The sequence below is a fragment of the Callithrix jacchus genome, chromosome 10, assembly GCF_049354715.1.
Source record: "Callithrix jacchus isolate 240 chromosome 10, calJac240_pri, whole genome shotgun sequence".
Classification (NCBI taxonomy): Eukaryota; Metazoa; Chordata; class Mammalia; order Primates; family Cebidae; genus Callithrix; species Callithrix jacchus.
In genome coordinates this window covers 110,880,927-110,898,716 of record NC_133511.1, presented here as the reverse complement: position 1 = coordinate 110,898,716, position 17,790 = coordinate 110,880,927, and the positions used below count along the sequence as shown (strand labels likewise).

The following is a 17,790-nucleotide window of genomic DNA, read 5'->3' as shown; positions in this document are numbered from 1 at the left end:
CATTTAACCTCTCTGTTCTCTGGTCTTCTCATCCGAAAATCAGAGTGTCAGCTTGGCAAGTTCCAGATTTGTAATGCAGGATGAACTTTGCTTAGTATCACAGAGCTAAGAGGTATCTGAGAGAGTAGTAGGTTGCCAGTACTCCCAGGAACAAGACAGCACACACCTGTCCATCAGCAATGTCTATGTCAAAGAGCCCAGGAAAGGTGAAGGGTGAAGGCATCAAATGCCCATCTCAGTGAGAACACAAATCCAGACACTCAAACCAGATGGCCCCAGCCTGGCCCTGAAGTAAGAAGGATCTGGAAAAAAGAACCTATCAGCTCCACAGAGAAAAATTACCCTCTAATCTAATGATGAAGACATAACACAAGGAACAGCTTGATGATGACTCAGAGGGGACAGGAATTTACATTTCCCCAAGAATGGCATAAAAGGCCCTTCCTGCTTTGGGAAAGGAGAAGCCAGTGTTCTGACGACATTCAGGAGGCTTCCAAGATGAGCGCTGCCAGGGAGGTGCACGCAAAGGTGATGACAGACTGGGTCTACTGGTCCTCAGGCAGGGCTGGGCTGAGTGAGACACAGCACAGCCTTCTGTCCAGGCTTCTTAAGGTCAGTGCTGCCCTCTACTGGCTGGCCTACAGAACACAGCCTGTGGGAGAAGGGGGTTGGGGAGAGCCTGGAGCAGCCTCCGACCCTGCAATGGGCCTTTCCCCCACTGTTTCACACACAGGTCTCAGCTTTCTTTTTGTTAAGTATGAATCACTTTAATAGGTAGAAGTGCCACCCCCTACCCACCCCATGCCTCCTATTTTCCCTGAGCTAGCATTAACAAAAAAAATAAAATAAAATAAAAGGGCTTGACTTTTAAATCTCTGATAAAAGTCAGAATGGTGGGATTTTTGAGCTAAAATCCTAAAAGTCATGCAGTCCCACCAGATTATCATTATTTTTAGAGATGGAGTCTCACTATGTTGGCCAGGTTAGTCTTCACCTCCTGGCCTTAAGTGATCCTCCCACCTTGGCTTCCCAAAGCACTGGGATTACAGGCATGAGCCACCACACCAGGCCCAATGGTAAAGGTCACACAGGTATCAACCAGAAAGTACTCATTCCTTAAGCCAGGATTGAACCCGGGCTGCCACTATAAAATGGCAAAGCTACAGATGCTGAGCTACAGCATTTCATCTAGTTTGCTGTGTTTTAATCTTTGGCTGGCAGGGCAGTTGCCCTGCCCCCTCCCCTCCTTCCTAAGGTTGACTCTAGGCTGCTGTCACTCACTCTCAGACATCCTTGCTTGGCAGCTCTGGGGTGGGCAACTCTGCCACCCTGGCCCGTTTGCTGAGTTCTTCACCAGGTGGTTCCTCGGCTGCTTCCAGCTTGCGTTTGGGGGATGCTGGGCCACTGGGTAGTGGTCTTGGGCCTGTAGGGAAGTGTGTCAAGGGTCACATAGACTGTGCTTACAGAGGTGTTCCCTGACTGCTCGAATCTCAAGTGACGCAGCAAAATGATCCTACACTGTGTAGCGGCAGCTCTTTAGGGGACAGGGAGCACACTCATCAATGGAATGCCAGCATGCTACGCCCCTGGCCTTGCTTTCGGCAGTGAGTTTTCCTGGAAATGTGAAAGGAGAACATGACCAACCAGGCTTGCTGGTAGCAGGGCCAGCTTTTGGGCCCCAAATGCCACAGGCTGTGGCCAGAGACTGACTTGGCCTGCCTGTTGTCCTTGCTTTGAAGGTGAGGCATTCCCTTGGCAACCCTGAATCAGCCTCCCTGAGCAGCAAAGAGCAGGGCCCCAAGGAGGCATGCTGCCCATGGAGGCAGCCTAGCTGGGGAACTAGAAAAACCCTTGTTCTGCCATCTCATGTTCCTGATCTTCAGTCCCAAGAAGGGAGGAGGCTCAGAATTCAGCGATCTGTCTAGTCTCTCTCTTTGCGGCCACCATCCTGTCTGTGCTGCCTCCTCCCTGGGCTCCCTGTGCCTACTCCAGCCTACACTGTCCAATCTCCACCCAGCAGGCTGGGGAGCTTTTTCAGGCCTAAGTCCAATCATGCCCTGCCCTATTGACTATCCTTCAGTGCACTGAAGGCTGAATCCTAGTCCTCGTCTCGGACATCAGGCTTGCCACATGCTGCTGATGCTGTATCTTCTCATTTCATTCCAGCTCTGCACTGGGACATAGCCGCCACACTGACCTCCCTTTGGTTCCTTGAATTGGCTAAGCTCGGTACTGTTTTTGAGCTTTTCCCTGCTATTCCCTTTGTCTGGAATGTTATTTTCTCAGTGGGTGGCAGGGCTGGCTCCTGCTCATAATGGGGGTCTCTGCTTCCACAGGTGTTCCCTGACTGCTCTAATCTCAAATGATGCAGAGGAAGCCCTCCTTCCCCAGCCCCTCTATCAAGGCACTCAACTTTCTTTTCCTCCAAAGCACTTGCTATCTGAAATGATCTGACTGCTGCAGGTGGAATGTAAGCTCCATCAGGCAAGGCCTCCTTGTGGCCTCAGTCCTGAATGACTGAAGTGGTGGCACAGGCCATGGAAGGCCACAGGAGGCAGCTGCTTCTCACCTGCACTGCTCATGCTCCCAGCCTGGCTCGAGCTGGGCTCTGCCACAGGGTGACTGAGGTCTTCCACACAGGAAGGGACAGATGCCAGGAGACCTGGGAGAGAGGCAGGGAATAATCAGAGTGCTGTCTTGCAGGACTGCAGAGGGTTACAGGGCAGGATGAAGCAAGCCAGGATGGGGAGGGTAGGACCAAGACACTGAGGTTCCCTTTCTTCCCACTGCCCCACAACTACTCAGGGAGGCCCAGTCCATCCCAGCCAGCAGTGTCCCACACCCCAGGAAGGTAGGTCAACTTAGCCTGAAAGACAGCACTAGCCTCCCTTTGCAAGTAACTAGACATCCCCATCTGGCCCCCTGAGCCTACAGGTGCTGTCCTTCCCTTCAGTGAGAGCTTGTCTCCTTACAGAGTCCCCGGTAGCGTGAGAGCTGCTGGTAAATCTGCTTCATTCGTTCAATGTTGAGCCGGCTGGTCTCGGCATGGTTGACGATGGGCCGTGGGTAGTCCACACCAATGATGCACTTGGCTGCCTTCTGAATGGACTCTGGGGCATTCCAGGGCTCATAGATGTATCGAGAGGGGAACCCTTTCAATTTGGGCAGGTATCGCCTGAAATAAGACACACCAGTTGACTCATCAGCATACCTAGATCCTCCTTCAAAGGGCCCGGGGTATCTCATCCTAGGAGGAGGACACAGTGGTCAGAAGCCAGAGAGCCTGGTCTGCATCCTCACCTGATGTAGTCTCCACTGGGGTCCGTGCGACGGCCGAAGCCCACAGGGCAGTAGCAGTGGAAGAACTGCTGGAAGAAAGCACTGCATGACAGCCACATCCAGCTGCCTGCATTCACGCTGAAATCTGCATCCAGGAGCAGCTCATCAAATACCTAAATAGGGGAGGGACGATCAGTCTCCTTGGGGACCTGCTGCCATGTTTCTTCCCAAGTCACCACAGTGCCCCCAGGAGCCAAAACTCTTCTGCTGAAGGCAAGCCACAGAAGATCTAGAGGGGATCTCCTGGACCCAGAAATCCCAACCCATCCCTCAGCCCAGATGGGGGCTGCCCTTTGCTGGGCCTGACCAGAGGGTACAGGCCAGCTTTTTGCTGAGAGAGCACTCACCCGGACCCCGCTCTCCCAGCTGACCCAGAGGTCCCCGCGGGTCAGGAAGCAGGCCACGGCGTGCCGGGCCAGGTGGTGGATCCAGCCCTCCTGCCTCAGTTGGGTCATGATGGCATCAATCCAAGGGAAGCCTGTCTTGCCCTCGGCCCACTTGGCCAGGGCCTCAGGATTGCGGTCCCAGGGGATCTGGATGCAGATGGGGTTCCCCTCCATGCGGTCAAACCTGGGGTTGTTGGTAGCTGCCGTGTAGAAGAACTCTCGCCATAGGAGTTGCCCAAACAGGGAGAGGGGAGGTGTGCTGTTCCGCTTCACCTGAGGGTAGGGTGGCACACGGGTACAAACACTCGCTGAGCTCTTAGCATGACGCCTCTCAGGTGTCTTCTACAAAGGAATCTGGGCCCTCCACAGACTCGGCGGCTCAACCCCAGATGTGGAGGAACTATCCCCTAGAAGCGGCACAGCGGACCTGCAGGTGCAACACTCAGGCCCTGCCTGCACTATGCCACTGCTCTGAGCAAGAAGAAAGCTACAGAGGGCCGGGCAGTGGGAAGGAACCTCACCACAGGACTCTGCACTAGGAAGCAAATTTCCCAAGGCTCGTCATGTTCCTTGTCCTCAGAGTTCCCTGTTTTGCTCCACCTTTTAGACAGTCAAAAGGAGTCTTCCTATCAGCGCACATGAAAAATGTTGTCTAGATTCTGGTTGAATAAGTTATACACACAGCCTGGATCTGGGACCATAAAGTAATTAAGAAATCAGACCTCCAAGCAAATAATGACTTCCCTAAAGCCACAAGATTACTCACCAGACTGGCAAAGCTACCCCATGCCACAAAATCTCAAAAATGGCAAGGATGGGGAGATAACACTAAAAAAATGTAGCTGTGGCCAGGTGTGGTGGCTCGCACCTGTAATCCCAGAACTTTGAGAGGCTGAGGTGGGTAGACTGCTTGAACCCAGGAGTTTGAGAACAGCCTGGGCAACATGGGAAAACCCAGTCTCTACAAAAGATACAAAAAAATCAGCCAGGTGTGGTGGCATGAGCCTGTAGCCCCAGCTACCTGGGAAGCTGGGGTAGGAGGATCTCCTGAGCCCGAAAGGTTATGGCTTCAGTGAGCTATGATCATACCACTGCACTCCAGCCTCGGTGAAAGAATGAGATCCTGGCTCAAAAACAAACAAACAAACAAAAACAAACACAGACACAGCAGCTGGGCATGGTGGCTCCATCTGTAATCCCAGCACTATGGGAGGATGAGGCAGGAGAATTGCTTGTGGGCAACATAGCGAGACCCCATCTCCACAAAAAACTTAAGAAATTAGCTTGGCATGGTGGCACACACCTTTGGTTCCAGCTGCTTGAGAGGCTGAGGCAGGGGGATTGCTTGAGCCCAGGAGTCTGAGGTTGCAGTGAGCTGTGATCAGCCTACACTAAACTCCAGCCTGGGTAACAGAGCTAGACTCTGTCTTAAAAAAAAACAACAGAAACAAAAAAATCATAGGCACAAGTAATGTGATCACTCTGAATGTTGACTGTGCTGCCCTCTCGCCTTCTGGGGACACTTAACACAGGCTTATTTGCTTCTTGTCTGTATAGCACAGCTGTGTGTGCAGCCTCTCCAGACCACTCCCTCCATCACTGATGGACAACTGCTGCTCCTAGACTCCCCTTCTGTGCTCTTCAGCTGCAGACTGGCTCCAGCCTCACCCGCTCCATGCCTCTCACCTGGGGACCTCACCCCCATCCACCAGCTGCCAGAGGATCTGATACCTCTAGAGTCACACCTGAGGCCTGCTTTCTGCCTGCCCTTCTGCTCTACAGAAGAATGGAGCCTGGGCTCCATTCCGGTGGGCAGTTCACTCTGTGCTTGCCCCTGCCCTGTGGGGTATTGACTCTTCTCTCCTCCTCTGGACTATCTGCACACTTAGGCCCTTCCAGGGGCCACAGCCCAACCCCCTCCCACCAATGCCTCTTTTTTTAGGGCAACTAACAAGCCCAAAACGCCTGGCTGCAGACCTTAGCTGTGACTTGGGCAGGTGTGTCCCTCTTACCTTTTTATAAAGGTCCCACAGGCGGTAGTAGAAGAGGCGGCAGGAGAGACAACCAAAGCGCAGGTAGGGGCTGAGGCCCGTGGGACTGGCCAGGAGGGAGTTGGCGTTCATTCGGGGTCTCTCATAGTTGGCAACCCAGGCCTACAGCAGAAAGAGAAGGTGGCAAAAGGAAAGGCCTGGATGTTACAGATGAAGAAATGGAGGCATTGGATGGTTAAGAAATCTGCCTAATGTCGCAGAACAGCCAGCCATGGAGCCAGCACTTGACACTGTGCTCGTCCAGCTGATTCTGAGACGGAACCAGCAGACCAAACAGCGACTTCCCTGACTTGCTCTTTAATTTGTGGGGTGATTGTGAACATGTTTTTACATCCCTCAGCTATTTATCTATTAAATAAGAACAAAATTTCCAATCTCCTGCGGATTAAAATGAAATATGAAAGAATTCTGAAAGCACTGAATAAACTCTCTAATTCTACAGCAGGAAAAACAGCTTCTACTTTACAGAAAAAAAATTCTTTTTCTCAGTCCCTTCTCTAGTCAGTAGGGGCCCTGAGGTTGTATCACGGACACCAGGGACTTCCACTATTGTTCAACAGCAGCTGGGAAAGAGGAAATTTCCAATCTATTCCTGGGGACCAACAGAGTCATTCACTTCTGGCGCCATGTGTCACATAATATTACTGGTTGTGTTTTTATCATCACTGCTTGCTGGCATAGGACTTTATTTTCCTGACTTGCTATTTCATGCAGTCTCTCATTATCTTTTTTTTGAGACAATAGTTTCACTCTTGTTGCCCAGGCTGGAGTGTAGTGGCATGATCTCAGCTCACTGACACCTCCGCCTCCCGGGTTTAAGTGATTCTCCTGCCTCAGCCTCCCAAGTAGCTGGGATTACAGGCACACGCCATCACACCTGGCTAATTTTTGTACTTTTAGTAGAGATGGGGTTTCGCCATGTTGGCCAGGCTGGTATCGAACTCCTGACCTCAGGTGATCCACCCGCCTCAGCCTCCCAAAGTGTTGGGATTACAGACGTAAGCCACTGTGCCTGTTCTCACTTGATCTTAACAATCATCCGAGGTATCATTTGTCACTACCTCCTTTTGAAAACAAGAAGCTAAGTTCAAAAGGTTCTGTGACTCTCCTGGGGGTTACTGAGATGGTCAGAGACAAGGCTAGGGGTGAACTTGGCTTCTGACTCCAGGTTCCATTCTCTTTCCATTACATCTAATAACTATTTACACATTCTTAACTCCCAGCATCCTCTCCTCCTCTCTCCATGATGACTGTTTCACAATCTTGATTCTCCTCAGGCCTCCTGCTCCACACTTCCCTAGAAGTGGAAGCCATCAGGTGGGAAACACCTCTGCTTTCAGCCACTAAATCTATCAACTCACCTGCACCCACACCAACCCCCTTTCCACGACCCTGCACAAGGCCAAGGCCTCCACCTACTCTGGAGCCCCCTCTTCCTTATCTTGCATGTTCAACATCTTTCTACAGAAAATCATCTCGTTTCTCCCCTTTGCACAGACAACAAAATAAAAACAAACGGCTTCCGGGTCCTTCTTCCTCCTTCACAGCCGGCCTCTCTGCATTTCCCCTCCCCCACCTCCAATTTCTGGCCCACTCCATCCTGGCTTCTGCCTTGGCTACCTCCCTCAAGAGTCTCCTGTGACTTCTGTGCCACTGAATCCTGCAGGCACTTTCTGTCCTTGTATTTTGGGATCTCTCGGCAACACTGTACCTGCTGACTGTGCTGTCTTATCCCCTCGATTCCTTGGCCTCTGTGACTCCACATCTGGTATCTCCCGGCCACTTGGTGCTCTTGGTCTTTCACCAGCTCCACCTCCTCTACCTCTCCCTTAAATGTGGGCCCAGGACTCTGCCCTAGGTTCTCTACACAATTGTGTGCCTCAGCAAGGTCATCCAGACCCACGGCTCCCAGTTCCACCCCTTTGCAGACAATCACATCCATAGCTCTAGCCCAGGTTGCTCTACTTGGCTGCCTCTGAGGCACCTCAAGGGGGATGTGCCCTTTTTTTTTAAACCCACCCTTCCACTGGCCTCCCTACCTCAGATAATACACTGCTATCTACCTCACTGCCCAAGGCACAATCCTAGTCATCACCTTTGTCCCCTCACCAAGTCTTGTCATTCTACTGCCCAAATATTTCCCAAATCTGTCCTTTTCTTTCCATTCCCTGCTGCCACCAACCTGGTTCAGGCTAAGGTCATTATCTAGACTGGACAACTGTGACAGCCTCCTGCTTGGCCTCCCTGTGTCCACTCCCATCCCCCACTAACTCATTCTCCATACTATGACTGGAGTGACGAAAAGATGCCTGGTGCTCAGGATAATGTGTACAGTGGGCTTCCTGTTGCTCTGAGGACAGAGCCTAAATCTTCATGAAGACTTCTGTGGCTCCCCAGCACCCAGGCCTTTCCAGCTCTGTCTCTTACCCCTAGTCTTTTTTTTTTTTTTGAGATGGGGTCAGGCTGGAGTGCAGTGGTGAAACCTTGGCTCACTGCAACCTCTGCTTCCTGCCGCCCCTCCTCTTTACACATCTGCTCTCACTGGTCTTTGCCTCTGCAAAAGCAGCTGCCTCTGGTCCACGGCCTGCCTGTCCCCTCACCTTCACCTGGTTAACTGAGACTCTTCCTTTAAGTTGAAACCTCAAGGCCTCCTCCTCAGCAGGTAACCCCTGTGGTTAAGCACCTCTAACAGACACTAGGTATTTTTGCTTGCCTACATCCTTGCTGACCCCCCACCAACCTTTTAAAATATTTTTATTTTAAATGAAACATGGATACAGAAAATCACACAAATGTGTGACTTAATGAATTATTCTAAGGCGAGTACTCATGCAATGGCCACCAAAGTTCGGGAAGCAGAGCTTTGACAGTCACTCCAAGAGTCTCTGTGCTCATCCCAGGAACAGTCCCTTCCAGTCCCCCACACAGTAGCCCCTACCTCAGCTTTTATAATAAACACTTCCTGAATTTCTGAAATGTTGACATTTTTCCATTTTGGCAAAACATGTTTGAAAGGAAGGACTTTAACTTTTCACAGTTATTTAATGTGTTTAAGTAGCTTCTTTTTTTCACCCAAATGTGCATTCCTAGGTGTTACAATTTAGTCTTGGCCATTTAACAGACTTATTTCTGTTCCGGTGCAGTGGCTCATGCCTGTAATTCCAGCACTTTGGGAGACACAGGTGGGAGGATCACCTGAGGTCAGGAGTTCGAGACCGACCAGGCCAACACGGTGAAACCCCGTCTCTAAAAAGACAAAAATTAGCCAGGCATGGTGGGGTGCACCTGTAATCCCAGCTACTCAGTTTTCTTTTTTTTTTGAGATGGAGTCTCACTCTGTTGCCCAGACTGGAGTGCAGTGGCATCATCTCATTTCACTGCAAACTCCACCTCCCAGGTTCAAGCAATTCTCGTGCCTCAGCCTCCCGAATAGCTGGGATTACAGGCGTGCACCACCACGCCTGACCAATTTTTGTATTTTTAGTAGAGATGGGATTTCACTATGTTGGCCAAGCTGATCTCGAACTCCTGACTTCAAGTGTTCCACCCGCCTCGGCCTCCCAAAGTGCTGGGATTCTTTTACTTTTTCTTTTTTCTTTTTTGAGACTCCACTCTCTGTCACCCATGCAGGAGTGCAGTGGCACGACCTCCTGGGCTTAAGCAATTCTCTCACCTCAGCCTCCCAAGTAGTTGGGACTATAGGCACACACCACCACACCTAACTAATCTATTTTTATTTAGAGATGAGAGCTCACCATGATGCCCAGGCTGGTCTTGAACTCCTGGGTTCAAGAGATTCCTCTTGCCTTGGCCTCCCAAAAAGTGCTGAGATTACAGGTGTGAGCCACCATGCCTGGCCTTTTTTGCTGACTGTATACTCATGGTGCTGTTCCACAAGTCCTCTGTCCTGTATATTACCTGCACATTGGTGGCTGGTACCAGAAACGGCACTGGACTCAGGTCTGTTCCCTTTGGCAAGACTACAGGGGGCACATAATGCTTGCCTTCTTGTATGGTGTCAGCAGTCACCAATACATAATGGATCATCACTGAGGGTTACAAAATGGTGGTATTCTAAGTCTGTCATTCCTTTCTAATCATCAGAATATTTTCATAGAGAGAGGCTTGCCCTCATCTACTATTGGGTAACCCAGTGGTAAAGCTCATGTAGCTTCCTCCCCTTTTCAGCAATACATCTCATGTTCCTGTGGAGAACCAGACTTCCCTAATCCTAGTCTGAGTGGGTAAAGCAGAGCTAAACCTCCCTTTCAGCTCTGGGTGTGGGCTCACGATGCAAGTCTGGCCAGGGAATGCACCCACTCCTACACCTGGCCACAGTCACTGAGTTGGGGCAGTCACATGACCCAAGCCAGGCCAATGGAAACACGCCTATACCTGGCCATAGTCACTGAGTCAGGGCCAGTCACATGACCCAAGCCAGGCCAATGAAAACATGCCTTGGGACTTTTCCTGAAGCATTTGGAAAAGAGGCACATACCTTCCTCTATCTAGTATTACTAAACAGACTGAAAATAAGCTGGTGGTGACTGGCTTTGCCACTGATCAAGGAAAGCCTGTCTGAGGATGAAATAACAGAGAGGAAAGAAGAGCTGAAAGATGGAGATTGCATTCCTCATAGCATTTTTGGGAACCTAGAGCTGTGCCTGAAGGTTACTGTTGGTTATGTCGCCTAAAAACACCCTTACCTTTTTCAAAAGCCAGCTTGCAAACAAGAACTGATTGATGTAATCCTCAGGCTCTTTGCTCCCATAACCCTCTGAACCTCTCCCTTTCTAATCCTTAGAACATCTATGATTCCTTGTTTAATGTCCATCATTTCCAGAAGACTGTGTTTCTGGAGACAGACTCCATGCCTAACTTGTTCACAGTCTTTCTAGAAGTTAGAACATCTTGGCATGAGTAGATATTCCCTTCAGATTTGATTCGGAGAACTAAAGGAAGCTAACATCCTGAAATCAGGATCAACTCCTGTACCTCTAGCACCTTCTGTTCTCCCAGATGTGCAGGACACAGTATTTCCTTTGGCTACCACTGAGTCTGAACCCATCCATGGCATAAGGGCCCTTGAGAGAAGGGGCCCACTGAGGGTTTGCGGAAAAGGAACTCCTGTTGGTGACTTAAGGGGCATCCCTCTACAAAATGTTCTCCAGCTGATAAAAACCACAGGCCATAGCTCTTTACTGGTAGCCTAATTAATAAGTAGCCTTATTCTACTCCTGCAATCCCATTTGTCATCTCCACCCTTCTGCCCCTTGGCCCAAGCATTGTCTTCAAACTGGGCCCAAGAATCTTTAGGTAAAGCTTCTGATGTGGACAGAGATAGCTGGTCTCATCCTTTCAAGTCTGTGGGGCTTGCTTTTGGCCCAGGCTGATGGTAATGCCCAGGTGGAAACAGAGGCTGTGGGCCTTCACTGTTGACTGGACACCTCCAGGACTGGAGAACGTTCTTCCCAAGTAGACTTGCCTTGGTCTCCTTGTTCTAGTATCATCTATTCCATTATCATCATCTGGCTGCTGGGCAAAATACCTAGCCATCTTAGTAGGTATAGAAAAAGCCGTGATTGGCTGGGCACGGTGGCTCATGCTTGTAATCCCAGCACTTTGGGATGCCAAGGCGGGCTGAGGTTGGGAGTTCAAGACCAGCCTGACCAACATGGAGAAATCACGTCTCTACTAAAGATACAAAATTAGCTGGGCATGGTGGCGCATGCCTGTTAATCCCAGCTACTTGGGATGCTGAGGCAGGAGAATCGCTTGAACCCGGGAGGCGGAGGTTGCAGTGAGCCAAGATCGTGCCATTGCACTCCAGCCTGAGCAACAAGAGTGAAACTCAGTCTCAAAAAGAAAAAAAAAAAGCTGTCATTTTATAAACCAGCTGCAGGGGGCAGGGAACTAGGAGAGGACGGTTCTCATGAGAACCTTCTCTGCTCCTCTAGCTGCAGAGGGGTGAGGGCCATGTGACACTGTAGGCCTGGCTTCTTTCCTCCCCAATTCCCACTGCACTGGGAGCTGGGCCATCTGCACTGTGTCCAAGCAAATGGAAATCAATATGCTGAAAGAGTTCCAGCAAAAGGTGAGGAGGCACATCAACACAAAATAATCTTACAGACTTTACTGACCAGGTATCCTCTTAGAAGGGGGAGCCTACCCACAGATGAAAGACAAGCAATCCAGCATAGCTTTAGAATGACACGGAACAAGGTTTTACTGTAGTATAAGGTGAACATCCCTAATTCAAGAATCTAAAATCTGAAACACTTTTGGTCCCAAGCACTTTGGATAAGGGATACTCAACCTGGAATTACTAACTCTGTGACCTCAGGCAAGTTACTTAATCTCACTAAGCCTCAATTTTGCAATCTGTAGAATGAACAGCTTAATACCTACCTTGTAGGGCTGTTGGAAAGATTAAAAGAAATGCTAGCAGTGCTTAACCCAGAAATGCTGAGCCTAGTGACCAGCACATGGTAAGTACTCGCTAAATGGTAGCTGCTATTAGTGTTGCTGTTGTTAATGGCCATCAGGAGGAGTGGAGGGTTTTTCACTTTCCAACCAGTGTGAGCCAAGAGGCACTAACGAACATGAACATGACCTGTATCCCCCACTGTGTGGATATCCGTATCTGCAGCTCTGTGTCTCAGAAATGGCCCATACCTTCCGTTCCAAGTGCTTATCAAGGCGGGCCAGAGCTTCTGTCTCTCCTCCCTGCCAGACAGCTGGACCAAGTCCTTCAGTGGGGAATCCTGAAGAGAAGGAAGAGTCACAGACAGGAGGTTAGACCATTTCAGGGAGAGCCTGGAAGTCTTGCCACACTGATCTGCTATTTGAACTTTATGAGAACTGAACCACAGCATCCTGGTGCTACTGGGGATGAGATAATCCTTAAAGTTTTAGCCTTTTCTAGGTAAACTTGGTTCTCTTCCCACAGTCACTGCTTTTTCTGCTTTCCCCTGCCTGCCCCATGTCAGCCTCTCATTACTCTAGGCAGGTGAGAACATTCCTGGACCTCCTGCCTTTTCAGATTAGCTGGTAACAACTGTGGTTTTCAGGTGAAAAAGGCTAATAGCTTTGTTCAGATCAAAAATGGGAGGGGTGGCCAGGTGCGGTGGCTTATGTCTGTAATCCCAACACTTTGGGAGGCTGAGGTGGGTGGATCACTTGAGGTCACGAGTTCAAAACCAGCCTGGCCAACATGGTGAAACCCTGTCTCTACTAAAAACACAAATATTAGCCAGGCGTGGTGGTGGGCACCTGTAATCCCAGCTACTTGGGAGGCTGAGGCAGGAGAATTGCTTGAACCCAGGAGGCAGAGGTTGCAGTGAGCCAAGACTGCACCACTGCACTCCAGCCTGGGCAACACAGCAAGACTCCGTCTAAAAAAGAAAAAAAAAAAGAAAGAGGGAGGGGTGAAAGAGTGTAGTTAGTAATCCAAGAGGCTGACAGACTCCCCACTTTCAATGGAACAATACTAATTATCCTGTTACTGAGAAGCCCACAGACACCAGCGCCAGTCAGTACCTATACTGTCTGCGAGAGGGAAGTACAAAAAGAGAGGCACAATCTAGAACCAGAAACAGAAGATTACATGTATGAGTATGAACAGAACAAATACTGGAAGGACATAGTTTAAAATTAATTGTGGTTACCTCTGGGTGGTGGAGTAATACTGACTGCCACTTCCATCTTTGTTTTCCTGTGCTTTCTAACCTTTCTATAATAACATGCATTACTTTGACAAAGAATTTATTTATACAAAAGGAAGCACCAGCACAAGCAGCTCTGGGCAGGAAGTACGCACCCAGCTCCTCCAGGGAGGGCACGCCATAGGTCTCATCGTGGTTCTCCTGGATCTCGGCCCTGCAGCTCTCCATCTGCTGACTTGTCACTGAGCCCACTGGCTTCTTGGGCAGCTCCATGCGGCTGATGATGGCCTGAAAGCGCTTGTACGTAAGGGGTGGCTTCTGCCCATTCAGCTCAATGATCCTAGGGAGCCCAAAGCACAGCTGTTACCCACAAGGCCCTCTGATTTGGGTCCCTGCCCACCCAAAAAGGAGCCCAGACTCTGAAGGCTTTGAGGGTGGCTTTCCTCATCCACTCACAGGTCCCATGCCTGAATGGAAAGGAGGGGGCAAGGGAGGCTGGATCTCCATTTTACTGAGAGGGAAAACAAAGCCCAGAAAGCTGGAGCAGGTGCCTCAGGTAATGTAGCAAGACACGGCCAGAGCTTGGACTCAATTCCAGGCTCCCTGGTGTTGATGCAGAGCCACCTAAAGACAGGACTGATCACATCCCTTTAATCACAGAAAAATCCTGCTTGGCACTTGGCACTAGCCTGCTTGGCACTTGGCCTATCTGTCCAAGCTACAAGAATTCCCACAGGCCACTACTCCTACGTAAGCCCTGGAGGAAGCCCTTTGATATGAGCTAAAGACATCTTCTCTTTTTTTTTTTTTTTCCACTCGAACATCATAAGGAATAGCAGACATGTTCCTTTTTTTGGACAATCATCTCCTTCTCAGCCTCCATTTGTTAGAACATAGAGTCCACAGCCACAACTAATACTTAAAGAGTGTCTTGTAATTTACAACGTATTTTTCGAGAGCAGGGGAAATATAACTGCACTCATGCAAGAAGGAAAGATGATTAGAGGGTAAAGAAGAGAACGGAGGCTGTTTTATATAAGGATGAATTGATATGGTATGGAGCCACATTCCCCAGGCTCTCGTTGGCCAAGAAGTAGCTTACGCAAGGCCCATCTGGCTGGGTGAGTTCATTTCTCAGTTTGTTCTGCCTCGCTCTCCACATGTTAGTGGAGATATAAGGTCGGCTGCTGCCTCTGCTGTGCCTCCCCCTCCTGTGGCATGCAGCAGGAGGAGGATCCCCACACCCAGCCTCTCCTCTTGAGGGCCTGGCTCACGTGCACAGCTGTGTGACCTGGCTTCTTGGCAGCCAGCACTGGGTTGGGGAGTGGGGGTGGGGAGCGGCGGCGGCTGCTGCTGGCTTGGCAGCAGCAGCAACAGCAGCAGCAGGAGGGTGACAGCTCTGGCAGGGAAGGGGAGGAGAGGATTTCCTCCTAGAATCTCTGAAAGCACAGAGGCTGTTACCAGGGGAAGAGGCTCCTCTGCAGTTAGCAGCTCCCTGCCGGGATCTCTAGAGCCCGCCCCACCACCAAGCAACATGGCCTGAAAACCCAGATAGTCACAGAACCAGGGAACTCATCCTTTTTTTTTTGACACAGGGTCTTGCTCTGTCACTTAGGCTGAAGTGATGTGGCATGTCAAAGCTCATGGCAGCCTCAACCCCTGGGCTCAAGCGATCCTCCCACATGAGCCTCCTGAGTAACTGGGCCTACAGGCATGTGCCACCATGCCTGACTAATATATTTCTTTATTTTTTGTAGAGATGGGGGTCTCACTATGTTGCCCAGGCTGATCTTGAACTCCTGGACTCATGTGATCCTCTTGCTTTGGCCTTTCAAAGTGCCAGGATTCCAGGCATGAGCCACTATGCCCAGCCTAGGAACTCATCTTAGGTACAAAAACTGGACCTTTGTGAACAGAGATCTGTTGGAGGGGGTAACCCAGACAGGGTCCACTGAGGTCAAAGGGCAGCCGTCAGCAGGATGTGAGTATGAGGCACAGCTGGGACTCAGGCATAGTAGGAGCTGATCTGTAAAGACCCTGAATGTGGATCCTCATTATTACCATGCCTTGGGCCTAATGAGCCTCTCTGCCACCCAAAGTGAGTAAAGCTCTTCGTGACCTGTTCTACAGGCCCTGACTCTGACCTATTCTCCTCCAGCTTCTAGAAGATGCCACACTCCTGGGTCAGGTGGCCCTATTGCAGAACCTCCCTGAGTTCTGCTCAGCAGGGGCCCAAATCACGAATTCTCACAATTGGTAACCTAACTCCTGGGCCCCATCTCTTACCTGTCCAGGTCATAGAGGGTATGAGAGTTCTCAGTCACCACTTCCACACCAGCCTCTTTGGCCATCTTCATGATGGCTGCATCCCGTTCTTTCCCAAAGGGTTCAGAGTCGTATTCAAAGGTCAAGCGGGTCACTCCCCATTCCTGTGGGGAGAGGATCTGTTATGTTCAACACTGTGTTTGGGGAGAAAGGGGGAGCTGGACTCTCAGTTTCTTCCTGGGAGAGAACAGAGCTAGTCTAGAGGCTTGTCTGAGGGCAGCAGAACAAACTAGGAACAGGGATTTGATGTGGAAAGCAAACAAGCTGAGGAAGGCAGGCAGTGGGCCAACAGCACAGCAACAGTGGAGTCAGGAGAGAGGCCTGCAGCCTTGTGCACTTGCTGTGTCCTTGAGGCAGGAGAATGCAGCAGGAAGCTATAAATACAATGATCCTGGGAGACCCCCAGTCCCAGGGAGAGGCACTGACTCATGGGTGGGACTGGACCACAGCCCTCCGCCTACTCAGCAAGCTTTTCCCAGAGCTCCTCACAGCCCTGCAGACTTGCGGCCTAGTTTTCTTGGCAGAGTTGTGCTATGTGAAGTGTCCTAATTGTTTCCACAGCAACACTTCTGAGGCCAATAGCAAACAGAGCTAATAGGTTCCAGCCCTGAGAGAGTCAGGAAGCGGGAAGCGATCCTTAGTCTGGAGGTCAGAGGAAACTGACGAGAGGGCTGCATGTTGAAAAGGAGGAAATTCTTTCTGGTAGGAATTTCTAGATCTCATAGCAAGCTGGCCCAGTGAATGGTTGTACAGACAACCCATAGAAAGCCCTAGAGCATGCAACTTGCAAGAAGAAAAACGCATTCTAACCAAAGCCTCTGGGCAGGGTCTCTGAAAGTTCCGAACTACTGGGGCAAATGTCCATGTTATGCCCTGGCAGGGCTGGTCCTGACCCAGTCTCGCCTGGGGGTGGGTCCTTAGCAGGAGCAGTTATCCCTCATTCAGGGATAAATAGCACTAAACATTTATTGAGCCCTTGCTATAAGCCAGGACTCATCTATATGATAAGCCTTATATGATACCATGCTTAGTAGTTCATATAGATTACATCAGTGAATACCCATTGTAACCCGTGAACAATAATAACAATATTATTAAATGACATTTTCTCCAACAAGCCTTCTTGACCTCCTCCTTGAATATAATTCTTCTGTACCTTGTCTTTTTTCCACTGCAGGATGTATTACATGACAATGAAGCTGCCTGTCACTTGCCTGTTTCCCCCATTAGGTTGAACTCTCAAGAGCAGAAACCAAGCTGTCTCACTCATCATCATTACCCTTATACCTAGTATAAAGCCTAGTACCTAGCAAAATCTCAATCAAAATACATGAAATGACTGAATGGATGACCTAGCTAGATCTCTGGGCTATAACTGGGTTGGCCTCGGAGTTGCTGGGGGAAGAGAAAGGGCAATGTTGGGGAGAAGGGAGGCAAATGTATTTATATGGTATGGTGGGTAAGGACACAGCTCTCGGGTCAGAGAATCCACCGTTTATTAACTTCACAACCAATCATTGTTTCCTCACCTGTAAATGGGAATGGCAGTAGCTACCTCTCAGGCCTGCTGTGAGGAATAAGTGAGTTGATGTAAACAAGCACTGGGAACAGGCTTGACTCCCATGCAGCCCTTAATGAATGGGGGCAATTACCAGCACAGTGTGATTTTTGCATGTATGCGCAATTATGTGTAGGGGTGTGGGGAGGGGAACTGAAGGATGATGTATTTACTAAGCCGTCTGCCCTGACATGACTTTTGTCTCAAAGTTAGGGTGGAGAGGGGCATGAAAATCATGGTGTGCTGCTGAGGAGGAAGGCAGACTGTCCCAGAGCCCTCTGTCCATGAGTTTTTGTGCTTCTTTGTGGGCCTTAGAATATGCTTTTTAAAGGAACTGAGGGAAAAGTGGACTGGCCCCCTGATACTGCCACCCTATGTGGCACCAAAATGAAGATTTCTATCAACCATTTACCCCATGGGAAACAAGGAAGCTTCCTCAGAAAGGCCGACTTTTCCCAATAAGCTGA

General features: G+C 49.9%; 1 protein-coding gene across 1 annotated transcript in view; it reads right to left on the bottom strand.

Annotated features, from left to right (window-relative positions):
• The window catches only part of CRY2 (cryptochrome circadian regulator 2), a 36,358-nt gene that overhangs the window by 8,991 nt on the left and 9,577 nt on the right, over window positions 1-17,790 (bottom strand). Inside the window, exons 3-11 of the mRNA XM_002755209.6 lie at window positions 15,727-15,869; window positions 13,596-13,780; window positions 12,452-12,540; window positions 5,738-5,878; window positions 3,687-3,998; window positions 3,301-3,452; window positions 2,973-3,175; window positions 2,570-2,662; window positions 1,282-1,423 (exon numbers count right to left, since the gene is read on the bottom strand). Coding sequence (XP_002755255.1) covers window positions 1,284-1,423; window positions 2,570-2,662; window positions 2,973-3,175; window positions 3,301-3,452; window positions 3,687-3,998; window positions 5,738-5,878; window positions 12,452-12,540; window positions 13,596-13,780; window positions 15,727-15,869 — 1,458 coding nt within the window. The 3' untranslated portion in view covers window positions 1,282-1,283. The remainder of the gene's footprint in view (window positions 1-1,281; window positions 1,424-2,569; window positions 2,663-2,972; window positions 3,176-3,300; window positions 3,453-3,686; window positions 3,999-5,737; window positions 5,879-12,451; window positions 12,541-13,595; window positions 13,781-15,726; window positions 15,870-17,790) is intronic.